The following is a 13,242-nucleotide window of genomic DNA, read 5'->3' as shown; positions in this document are numbered from 1 at the left end:
TAAAAAAGAGGATTCAGCAAAATCAGTCAACATGTAATAGCATCTCACTGTGTAGGCATTATTGCTCACTTCTTGTCTGCTACCTCTGAAAAGAGGGGAAGGAGGAGATTTTGTCAGTTTGTCTCCGGAACCAGCTTGATCATTGCAATTTTACAGTGCAGTTTCATTCTTGTTTTATTGTTCCCATATACCTTGTCATAGTCATTGGTTTTGTATTAGTTCATATAAATCTTCTCATGATTCCCTGAATTATTCATATTTGTCACTTTTTTATGGTGTACTAATAGTCTGCACACAAATACACCATGATTTATTTAGCCATTTCCCAATTGTATGTCTTTGTTTCCAGTTCTATACTGCCACAAAGTTGGGTTGTAATTAATTTTTTTTTCACTATATGGGACCTTTCTTTCTGCCTGGAGTATAAACCTAGCAGTGGACCCTTGTGTTTTATGATGATTGTTAAAAGCATAGAAATATGTAAAAAACATTTGATGACAAAAAATCTATAATCCCTTCTCCTTGATTTTTCATCTCATTTTCCCTGCCCTATCACAACCCGACAAATAAATCCCAAACCAAACAGCACCTTGACTTAAATGTGAGGAATATTTATTTTGTAATTTTAAAGAGTTCAAAATGATAAGTGTATTGTTCATATTAATTTCTAGAAGAATATTTCATAACATGACAATCATATATTTTGAAAGTTAAAAAATGAAAACAACTAATACCTTTTCCTGAGATTTTGCATGTTTCTTATGTATCTGAGTCATTTAAATGAAGCAATCATTTATTTAGCACCTACTGAGTTCAGAGAACTTGTACGTAACTCTAGGCATACAAAGACAAAAATGAAGCAGTAGCAAGACAAGCTCCAGTGGGTATTTTGAAGCACACAAAGAAGTAGAATATTAAGTAGGGAGTTACGGGAGCAGAGGACAGAGACAAATAAAAGGTTCTCTGAGAAAATTTTAGGAAGATATAGGAAGACTACACTGAAGGAGATAGCACCTCAGTAAAGCCTTAACAAGATGTAACAATTCAGATTGGGAGCCAGTAAACCCCCACACCCCTAGCACTTTGCTGCATTTAGTGAACAAATAAATAAAGGGGAATGCAGTGAATTTCATGGATATAAAGATGCTTGAAGTTTTGGTGATTTATAAGTATGACAGCCTATTTCCTTTTTAAAAGTAGGACATTTTATTTTTCCCCTCATCTGATTTGTTAAATGGCCTTATAGCATGTCCTCCCAAAGATATTAATTATTTGTGTTCTTTTTTGTAGGATCCAAATTATTGGATAAAAGTTCATCGTTTGGAGCATGGTGATGGTGGGATCCTTGACCTGGATGACACCCTCTGTGATGTAGCTGATGACAAAGACAGAGTGAGTATGAAGTGAAAGAAAGTATGGTGAACTGACTCTTGTGTTAGCCACAGAGGACATGAAATAAGGTTGTGATTATTCATAGTCTCGTGACCTGTTTGTACCAATCACAGCAAAACAAACCCTGCTTAGAGAATGCACCAACCTGAATGGCTGAATTTTTCAGCTTTTTGAGAACTATCTGTCTAAGTATTGCAACTTGTATTTCATTTTTTAAAAAATACTGCAACTTACTTGAGTATTGTTCATTTGCCTGACTTCTTCAACGGAATATGTTGAACATAATTTAAACTTCTTTTGGAAATTTAGGGTTGTTCTCTGATCTCTGCTCCTATAACTCCCTACTTAATATTCTATTTGTATATGGAATGTAATCCAATTATTGTTGTTGTGGAAAGATGTGATTGTAGCTTTAAATTGTGACACCAACGGCTCAATGCATGCTGCCCCCAACAAAGAAGTTGGACCCCTAACTATTGAGATAGATTCCCTGATGTCAGTTTGATTTTTATCTTTCTCTCATAAAGGGGATGAAGTGAGGAAGGTGTGGTTACTGTTTTGAATAGTGCAACCAACACTTGTCTTTCTGCAAACTTAATTAATGAATCAAAGGCTGAAGCAGTCTTTTCTAACATGCTTTGCCTAACTTCCAGAAAATGGCTATAATTTCTTCCGTTGCTGTTAGCATATTTGACTTGTTGGCAGCATTTAAATTATCTATGAGATTATAAATTCCCTGAAGTCATGGCTTATTCATCTATATATCCATGAGAGTGCCTTAACTGAGTAGGTCTTATTTGCTAAATTAAACACACACCTCAATATCATCTGCTTTAAAAGGACTGCTCACTGTTTGTTTCATCAGTGAATTTCTGTATTATGAATACAGTGGTCCACAGACAAGGTCCTGTCAGTTTGTGCCTCTTTTTTTCTCTCATTTCATTGTGTTTGTTGATGGGATGTGAAGGAGTAGCCCCAATGTCAAGAATTTGTTTTGGGTAGGGCATTGGAGTAGCTGACTTCAAAGCCTGCACATTCTTCTTCATCATCAACAGCAGATAAGATGATGATGATAATGATACATTAAGAAATGGAAGCAGGCCACAAGCTTTTCATAATGTTGTGTTTTGGATAGAATTCTAGGTGTAAACAACATTAAGCATTGAATCTTTGCTCTTGCAAGGAGATGAAAATCTTGTCTAATGTTTATAAGACAGATCAACTTTCTTAGGAAATATCTTTCTGTAATAACATGTTTTCTTCAGAATAACACTGGTCTATGGATGGAGTCAGTGAAATAAAACTGTTAGGCTGCACAGCAAGGAAGTGAAGGAGGCAGAAAGATGATAATTTTATCTCCAATACTAATACTGTTAACTCAAGCAGAGCTCTCTAGTTGACCAAGTATTGAATAGCGCTGCTCCAAGTATTGAATAGCTTTGCTATCCTCAGGTGATCCTCTGGTACTAAAATGAAACTTTTTCTGAAGCTACAGAACTAGTCAGCAAAAATTTTTAGCCTATTGAAGCTTTAGCTTGCAAGCCTGCAAATAACATGCAAGCCACATGATGTTTTTGAAAGCCCTGGAGCTTTGATATTTACCAAATCACTTATTCTATAAGAGAATATATAAGTAAAAAAAAATCGATTTATCTCAGTTCTTAGGAGATTTGATTTGCTCATGCCTGCCAGGATAGGATTTGGTATAAACATTGTCAGAATTGATGTTTCCTTATTATTGCGAAATTGTTTAGGAGATATATTCTAGTAAAAAATCTCCCCTCCCTTCCAAAATGTAGCATGTGATTGGGGATTATTCACTGGCTGCATCTTGCCTTCTGGTCTATGACTCATGGATAAATACTAAGGTCACGCTTGAGAAAATGTTGTTTAGTCAACTTTCTTCTGTTACACTGAGCTTTGGGCCAGGGATGGGAGCACCCTCACTTCTTTTCACTGCAGTTTATTCAGAAAGGACACAGCACATGTAGATCATATTAGACTCACCTGAAACTGGAGATACTTTAAGGCATGTAAGGTCCTACAGTACTAAATACTTGAATGGATCATTTATCTCAGTGATGTGGGTTCTCTCCACCCATGCTTTTCCATTTTATGTGTTTATTGTTTGTCTTCCCATAAAACCTCCACAGAGCATATATTCAGTGTCCTTTCTCTATGTCTTTTAATATTTGGGAAGGAGGAGGGGAATATTGGCACTTGGCAAATTTGAGATGTAATTCAAATTCAGTTGCCCTGGGGAAATGAAATAGCAAAATATCATAAACATTAAAAAAAACCCCTTCAAACATTTCAAGTCTTTTAACCCTGGAAGAGCTAGGCATGTAACTACTTTGTAGTTGCTATCATTTTAATGGTACAGTCTTACTAACTTTATTATAAACTTTTTAGACATAAACATTTAGAATAAATGATTAAAAGTTCAGAAATTATCTAACTACCTGAAATGAATTGTGTAGCCCCTAGATAGATAGCAATAAAGTGGGAGAAGAGTATCTGCATTCTGAGGATCTTGGAAGAATTCAACTTTTAAAACACGGGCTTTTGAAATTTAATGAAATTGAAACTCTAGTATCATAGTATTTGGGAATGGGACAATATAGAATATAATTTGGAGTCTACCCTATCTGCTTCCAAGTGACATTCTCTCTAAATCATGTAAGCCAGATCCAACTTTTTATTATTTTTAAAAGATTATGACTGGGTCACTCTTCCCAGGAACATATGCAGTATTCAACAACCTTCCCAGTTAGTAATTTCTTCCTTGTATTTATAGCTACCTCCTGGTCATCTGTGATAACAGGAAGAACATGATGATTAAAACGAACATATCATCAAATAGTAGTACAGGTTGTCAAATTTGATAATGGTTGCTCAATAATATATGAATTGATCACATTAAATACATCTTTTCTGCCTTTTTTTTTTCCGGTTGTAGTATAGATGAGAAGCACATATATATACTGCAGTTGAATTCTTTCCCTCTGCAAAGAATGCCAGTTTTTAGTCCTTTCCTCCTAAGGTCTTATTCTTAAAACCTTCACTTATGTTTGTGACTTTTCTTTGAATTTAATCCAGTATTATAGAGCCCAGAAAGGAAAACAGTTTTATATCATTCAATAAGTATCTGAGCATTATGGTTGCTACTTTGATGCTTCTTAATCTCTAAATGTTTACTGAACACATACTGTGTATGAAGCATTGTGGTGGAGGGACACAAAGAAATGAGACTGTTTCTTTCAATGAAGGTCTTATTTAATACTGAACTGCACTTTTAGGCTTTTAGTTTATATTCCACATGTTTGTTGATATTAAGTAGTTGCATCTTGTTTCCAGTTTCAAATCTGTTTTCATTGACTTGTAGGTTTTGGCTTCTCTGTTAGCATAGACTAATTGCAAATATTTAATCTTGCTTCAGGAAAGGAGAAATATTCAAGGAGTATTTGGGTATTGGAGCCAGCCCTCTATTTTCAAGCTTTATGAGATAGAGTTATGCAGTCACCTGGAATGATTATCTTTTGTTTCGCACGGGGTTATAGAACTACTAATGAACTAGAACAATTTGCCATCATAAAGAGAACTTTTTCTCTTATTTCTGTACAAGATAAATCCCAGTGGAAAGTCAGAGGCCCTGTGCAGTACATCTTGGGTGATCTCGGGGAAGTCATTCAGCCACTTGCAGCCCTATCTCTTTCTCATTAAATGAAGAAGTTAGACTAACTGACACCTAACTTTGCCTCCAGTTTTTAATCTTATGAGCCTATGTTGTACTCTTGTGGATTTGGTGGCTTAGTACTTTTGAAATTGGAATGAAAAAAAAATGACTCAGTAGATTTAAGGGAACTATATGATTGCCTATTCAAAAAATTGCTGGTTGTAACTTCTTATTACAGATTCCTGTGATGACTGCAGGGCAGTTATTCATTTTAAGAATAATCACTGATTATCTATGCTGCTCTAGGGCAGCTAGGTGGTACAGTGGATAGAGCACCAGCCCTGCAGTCAGAAAGACCTGACCTCAGACACACTTACTAGCTGTGTGACCCTGACCAAGTCACTTAACCTGTTTACCTCAGTTCCTCATCTGTGAAATGAGCTGGAGAAGGAAATGGCAAACCACTCCAGTATCCTTTACCAAGAAAACCCTAAATAGAGTCAGGAAGAGTTGGCCATGGTGAAATGACAGAACAACAAATTGCTTAATAAATGCATTTTCTGATTCAACCGTTTTGGAGAGCAATTTGGAACTATGCCCAAAGGGCTGTAAAAATGTGCATACCCTTTGACCCAGCAATACCACCACTAGGTCTGTATGCCAAAGAGATCATACAAATGGGAAAAGGACCCACATGTACAAAAATACTTATAGCAGCTCTTTTTGTGGTGGCCAAGAATTGGAAATTGAGGGGATGCCCATCCATTGGGGAATGGCTGAACAAGTTGTGGTATATGATTGTAATGGAATACTATTGTGCTATAAGAAATGATGAACAGGCTGACTTCAGAAAAAACCTGGAAAGACTTGTATGGACTGATACTGAATGAAGTGAGCAGAAAGAACCAAGAGAACCTTGTACATAGTAACAGCCATGTTGTGCGATGACTAACTTTGATAGACTTAGCCCTTCTCAGCGATGCAAGGATCTAAGACATCTGTAAAAGTCTCAAGATGGAAAATGCTATCCACATCCAAAGAAAGAACCATGAAGTTTGAATGCAGATAGACGCATATCATTTGCTCTTTTTTTCTTCTGTTTTGTTTTGTTTCCTTTTTTCTTATGGTTCCTTCTATTGGCTCTAATTCTTCCTACAACATGACTAATACGAAAATTTTTAAAAATGCATTTTCATTTATTTATTAATTTATTTTTGGGGGGCATCTAGGTGGCACAGTGGATAGAGCCCTGGGCCTGGAGTCAGGAAGACCTGAGTTCAAATCTGGCCTCAGACACAAACTAGCTATGTTTGGGCAAGTCACTTAACCTTGTTGGCCTCAATTTCCTCATCTGGAGAAGGAAATAGCAAACCACTCCAGTACCTATTCTAAGAAAACCCCAAATTGGGTCATGAAGATTTGGACACAACTGAAACATGATTGAACCACAACAACTGAGTCTACTCTGTGCAAAATATAAGTGAAAATTTCTCTCTCTCTCTCTCTCTCTCTCTCTCTCTCTCTCTCTCTCTCTCTGTCTCTCTTACTATCTCTGGTCTCATTTTCTCAGATTTCACTTCTGTAAATTCTCTTTCAGGTCTTAATCTGTGAGATTAAGTGCCTCCCTCAAATTAAAGATAAGACAATATTATTATATTATTACCATTTTACAGGAAATTGATGCTCAGAGAAATTTAGTCACATGGCTAGAAAATGGTAGATCTGGATTTACTTATTGCTTGTCTGGTGCCTTTTTTCAACCAAATAAGTGATGCAGAAAGGTTCTAAAAAATTACTCTGGGAAATCAGAAATAGTAAGATGGCTTCCACCTGGATAAGGTTTTATGTAGAAAGTGACATTGGAGCTCCACCATGAAGGATTTGGACAGGTGTTGATGAAAGGCAGAGACAATAACATGAGCAAAGGCAGAGAGCTGTTTTCAGAGAAGAGCGACTAGTCCAGTTTGTCTGGACATTGGGGGAGTATACAAGATTAGTGAGAAATAAGCCCATGAGTGAGAAATGGGCTCGCTTGAAGCCTGAGCTTCAAGGTTATACAACCTTGAATATCAGGTTATGGAATCATAACATGCAATACTATTTCCTGATCTAATCCAGGTTACTGAGGTTGGAGTAGAGCTTGCTAAGACCTGTCTCTGGTGCCTCTGTGGGAAACTGCATTTACTAAGGCGGAGACTGCCTCCTAGTGTGATTGAAAACATAATGGCCTATGGACTTGTTTCTTCATGATTTATACTAAATGGGCTATGTTATTTCTCTCCTTTTGAAATCTTAGCATTTGGCGGGGGGTGGGAGGAGAAGGAGAGCAAATCTGGAGTTCTTAAACATAAACCTCTCAGGCATGCATTAGGATCTAAAAATGGCAGACCTAATAAATTGTCTTTCCATGTTAATTATTTCAGAAACAAGTACATGGTTTCACACGGGTATTTTCGAGAATTATTCTCCCACTTACCCAGATGCTTTGTTAAAGCTGGCTTAAGAAAAAAAAAATTTGGTTGGTTTTGGGTTACCTGGTTCTTTCACACATGAGGAATGTACTAGTTATTCTGGCTGTCATGCTTTCATATTGATTTTCCAAGTGGTAATGCCAGATATTCTGAGACTAATCTCTCCGCTGGCAGCATTGAATGTTTTTTCCTTATTCTCTGCTATTGCTCCTGAGTTAATAAAAACTTGCTTTCTTAAATTCATCAAGGGCCTGGTTTTTAATGATGGTTTCACATTATACCCATGAGGTAATCTTAGGAGATGGGACAGATTCTCAGAAATAATGCTGTGGACAGTGAAAAGAAATCAAAAGCTGAGATTTCCCTGGAGCCTAACTTCTAAATATAGGCTATATTCCACAGTGGCAAGTACACTAATGAAACAATTTGAGCTATGTGGTTATTGCTGAGAACATCTTCACACGGTCCCTGAAACACGTACCTAAGGAGATTTAATGACTATAGTCTGGGCTCTGAGATGAGCACTGTCAACACCTTTGTTCTATCATGTTAGGGCTCATTTTTTATTCCCTTTAATTGTCTTCTCCTCATATTATTCAACCAGCATCTATTAAGTGCCTACTATGTGCCAGGCATTCTGATAGGTGCTGGACATACAAAGACTGAAATAAGGCAGTCCCTATAAGAAGCGGATATGTCCTGACATGGACACAGATAAGATAAATATAAAATAAATACAATGTAACTAATACATGTCAGTTATTCTGGGAGTGGGAAGGGCACTGGCAACTGAGGGTTCAGGATGGAGCTTGTGTAGGAGGTTGCATTTGATCTGAGCCTTGAGGGAAGCCACAGAGTCCAAGAAATAGATGTGAGAGAGGAGTTCATTTCAGGCATGGCAGCCCACATGTACAGAGGCATCAAGACTGGAGATGGAATGTTGGGTCTGGAGAACAGCAAGTAGGTCACTTCGACTGGAAGGAGTTTGGCTCTGTTATTTAATTTCATGCCATAACAAGCCAAAAGCAAGAAAAGCTTCTTCCTGTGTGGGGTGTGTTATGAAGCAAACAAACAATGATATAAAAAGTAGGTCCTCATAGAACTGAGTTATAGCTTTGGAAATTCATAATAATTCTAAGAATATTTTATTATGCATTTTTTCTAATAAATTGATAAACAAAACCATTTCCCCCTTTGGAAACACAACCCTTTAAAGCTGAGTGCTTTTGAGTACTCAGTCCTGGGAAAATAGCTTCAAATTATGCTACTTAAATGTCTGAAGAATCAGTGTTTTAGAAGTTGTCTCAGACATTTTTAATATGAAGAAATTTTCATAGAAAAATATTCACCATCTCCTATCTTGTTCAATTATCTGCTAAAGGCAAAACAGCCTTTCTGAGGATTACTCTTTAGATTGTAATGAATATTCTCTTGGGGGGGGAAATATTTTTGGCATTGTCATTTGCATTAAATCAATCTAATGGAGTGTAGTGACTTAATTAATTTGGAGGTCTCTCCACTATGAATCTTGGAAGGCAATAGTGTTTTTGGTCTTGTTCTGATATACAGTATTTTTGGGGAAGACTTCTAACCGTTTGGGGTAGTTGTTCCTAAGAAAAAAAATGCCCCACATCTACTTATGAGTCTTTAGGCTGGTTTGTAGTGATTCAGCTTTACCAAATAGTTACAATTTCAGTCAGATTAAACATGGAAAAGAGGAATATATTGCACATGTATACATCATGGGTTTCCAATATATAATAAAATCTATATTTAATACCTTTTGGGCTATTAATGTGAAGCTCCCAGAGCCATATTTCAAATGATAAAAATTAAGATAACACTCTAATCATATTGACCATTACCTTTCAATATTGATCTTATTGTAAAGATTGATATTATAAGTGAAGAGCTCATTTTGAGGGCTGATGTAGCTACTGATTCTTTGGGTATTCCAATTTTCCAGAAATGTCTATATTGTTGTATTGAGAGTACCAAGTAGATCTAGCTTCTTACTTGATTAAGGGAAATTTGGTCTCAAGTTGTGTGAGTGATATGTATTTTTTGAATCCTACTGTATAATTTAAAAAAAAATATTTTCTAGTACCTGTATTTCCAGATGCTGTCGTCTTCTCTCTCTATCTTTCTTTCATTCTTTCTCCCTCTTCTTCCTCTTGTTCTCTCTCCCTCTCATTCTCTCTCCCTACCTCTCTTTCTCTCTGCCTCTTTCCCTGTCTTTTTCTTACTCCTTCAATCTCTCTCTCTCTCTCTCTCTCTCTCTCTCTCTCTCTCTCTCTCTCTCTCTCTCTCTCTCTCTCTCCCTGTCTCCTCTGTCTCTCTTTCTCTTCCCCCCTACCCCCAGCTGAAAAAGTCGATTAAACCTGTCCTTGCTTGGTTTCTTAAAAGTGTCCAGTGTGTGAAAATATTGCTGGCTTATCAACAAGTCTGGTGTATCCCTTCTGATGTTTAGCATGTTGTAGCTTCTTTTAACCCAGGCAAGTGAAGATGTCATGGCCACTACATTATGTATACTTTCTTCTCTTTCCTCATTAAAAGAAAAAAAAATAGGAAAAGTCAAATACATCAAGTCTTTTCAAAGGTGCCTCAATTCTTATTCCCACAATAGTTTTTCTCTACTTGTTGAGAATACTCCCTTCCACTGCTGTGTGCATTGCAGCAAATTTAACCCCTCATACCTTTCCACTCCCCATTTCCCTTCAGCCAGCTTTAGCTTAGTCAAAAGAGAAGCAGTGGAGAATCAGAGAAGGTGGGCCAAAGACAGGAAATAGGAAACAATTTGGAGCCTTTAGAATGCCCTTAAACTTGAGAAGAGGTGTAGCTCTTTGGCAGTGGGAGGGTCAAAGAGTGATGTTCTGTTTTGGTATTTACATTCCAGAAGCCTATTTCCATTTAATTGTATTGATTCTTCTGATTGGAACAGAGACCAACCCCTGATTGAGGGCATAGGAGATTGCACTGCTGTCATCTGTTGGTATTAAACAGTGAATATGGAATCTACCCAGTTTAGTTTGCTAAGTTTTACCAGCATTCCATTGATTTTGACAAGAACGAGAAACCTCTTTGGCTGTCTCAGTTACTGACTTGGTTGAAGAGCATAACTAAAAATGTCGGGAATCTGAAATTGATTTGGTCCCACTGTAAGGAAAATGGAGCACTGAAATTTTTGCTTTGCTCCTTTATTTAACATTTAGTAGGAGAGAGTTTCTCCTCCTCAGATTTAGCAGGTCAGAGAGAGTGTGGACAGATCTGAGACTTTGGGAGGAATAGATTTCTTGGATGGGCACCCTGAGGAACACATGTTTAGTGTTGGTGGGAAGGTGGAATCAGACATAATAAACACAATGACTGAAGGGTTACAGGACCCAGGGAGTATCGTGGAGGCTCAAAGGAATATAGCAATTTGGTCTCAGTCTCTTTTATTATTGTCATGCTGGGGCAGAGAACTCACTTGGAGTTTGTTATGAATTCACATCAGACCTTCAACTTTTATAACTTATGCCTGTGACCATGCTGTTTCTTCTTATGTCAGTAAAGTTACTGCCCTCTCTTGTTTTTTTTTCTTTCTAGTACTTCCATAAACATATATGATTAATTTTTATTTACAAAATAGTACAGCATCCATGAATAATTTTCTATTGTCTGCATAAACATTTCTCAGGAGTATAGTTAAAAAAAATATTTCCACTTGACTACTTTTCTTAAGACTCAGCCTTTTTCTTTTTTTTTCCCTGTGTAACACCTTATAATTTATTTATATGCTAGGCTACGCAAAATGAGGCAGTATTATCCAAGTGCAGTTATGATGATTTCTGCTGCCAAGACTTGTTAGTTAATATATGTACATTTTTGGTGGAGTTGTAGGGTCTGTGTCAGAGATTTCGTACAGAGAGTAAAGGAAAGACCCTATATTAATTTGTACTTGATTTAGAGACAGTCTGAAATTCCTAGAAAGGAAGTTGGAGCTTATTGTGTTGTCTGAGACAGGGTTTGTGAAAACTAGAGCTCATTTGTTGGAGTGATATTGAAATGAAGTTCATAAAACATTCATAAACTCTGCTATGTTAAGGGATCAAATTGCTGCTGAAATTTCCAGACATAGAGAACAGCTTGCATTTGACACAAATCTCATAGTTAATCCCTTTCAAGACTCTTTATCCCCTTAATTAATGCCTGGCTATGTATATGCCCAGCACTGGAAAAAATGGAAAGAAATTTTTTTCAGTTACATGGAGGTGAAATAGCTTAATAATAAAGAAGACATGGGGGTCAGTAATTTTTAGAATGTAAGTGTTTCAGATTGATTATAGGATTGTAATTCAATTGTAAGTCATCCCTTCCCATTCATTTGTATGTGTGTGTGTGTGTGTGTGTGTGTGTGTGCGCGCGCGCGCGCGCACTCCTCCCCTCCCCCTCCCTCCAAGCATATTTTAGTCCATACTGAGAATATTCTGCCCTCCATGTGGCTTCCTCCTTGTTTTGAGACCTGAAGTTTCACCAGAAAAGATGATTTTTGTTAGGTGATTATATTTGAATGTGTTATCTTTTTATTCTAGGTATTTGAGGATTTCATGAGAAACTTGGAAGGGCTATTAGAAAATTCATTGATTAGGTTTCTATTACAGTTCTACTCAATTTGGCGATTGTGTAGGGCTCTGGAAACACACACACACAATTAGGAGCTTGTATTTTCTTATAATAGTGACACTTATAGTATTTTAAAGTTTGCAAAATACTGTATATGATTATCTTATTTGAATCCTCTACTGGCCCTTTAAATAAGGTGCTCCAGTAATTATCTTTGCTATGCAGATGAGGTTGAAGTCTCCTGTCCTGTGTCATGCACCTTCTATATGTTGAAGGTCAGATTTGACCTCAGGGCCTGATATCTGATGACTCTGCTTGAATCCCATGTTGCTTCTCTTATAATAAGCTACTGAAGTTTTTTGAGCAAGCAGAGTGACATGGTTAATGACTGTGAATTAAGAAGAATATTTTGGCTGCTGGGTGAAGGTCAGATTGGAGACGAGGCAATCTGGGGTCTGTTAGAATAGTCCAAGAAGAAATAATAGTGTGGTAGAGGTGTGATTAGAGGGAAGTGGATGAAGGGGAGAGAAGTAATTGAATGGCAACTGATTGGATGTAGTTGGGGGACTTTAAGAGGGAGAGTGAGGAGTCAAAAGAGACTTTCCATTTATAAAAGACAATAATTGTCTATCTTAGGACTCTGTTATCTTCCTTTGCACTGTCACTATGTACAAATATTGGCTTCTGACCTGCCTAGGGATGCTGGTCAGCTCTAGCTGTTAAATGCACTTCACAATGGTGAACTTAGAGTGTCTGAGGAATACTCACTGTAACAGAACAGGGGGAGCTCAGCTCAAATAAACAAATGATTTTAACAGACAGTAGAAGTGTGAACATGAGCTTAATTAATGAATGTTTATAGTCATCAGCCCCAATTACATCTTTATTTTTAATACATATAAGGGATATACTGAGAGAGAGCCAGATACATTTATAATTATGGACTATAAGATAGCATATGTTCTAAATTATATACTGCACGCGCGCGTGCGCGCACACACACACACACATTTTAAAAAAATACTTTATAAGAAACATTTTGTTAGACTTTGAGAAGATGTATACCTCAGCCATATTTTCTCTTGTGTACTCTTGTGT

At 37.0% G+C, this 13,242-nt stretch overlaps 1 protein-coding gene across 14 annotated transcripts in view; it reads left to right on the top strand.

Moving 5' to 3' along the window:
• PARD3 (par-3 family cell polarity regulator) overlaps positions 1-13,242 on the top strand; it is a 715,544-nt gene that overhangs the window by 122,911 nt on the left and 579,391 nt on the right. For all 14 annotated transcript variants that reach the window (XM_020990444.2, XM_020990445.2, XM_020990437.2 and 11 more), the window contains exon 2: positions 1,291-1,392. In XM_020990444.2, coding sequence (XP_020846103.1) covers positions 1,291-1,392 — 102 coding nt within the window. The remainder of the gene's footprint in view (positions 1-1,290; positions 1,393-13,242) is intronic.

This window comes from Phascolarctos cinereus, unplaced genomic scaffold (assembly GCF_003287225.1).
Source record: "Phascolarctos cinereus isolate Bilbo 61053 unplaced genomic scaffold, phaCin_HiC Scaffold_1;HRSCAF=81, whole genome shotgun sequence".
Taxonomy (NCBI): domain Eukaryota; kingdom Metazoa; phylum Chordata; class Mammalia; order Diprotodontia; family Phascolarctidae; genus Phascolarctos; species Phascolarctos cinereus.
Note: the sequence above shows the minus strand (reverse complement) of the source record. Positions and strands in the feature narration are given on the sequence as shown.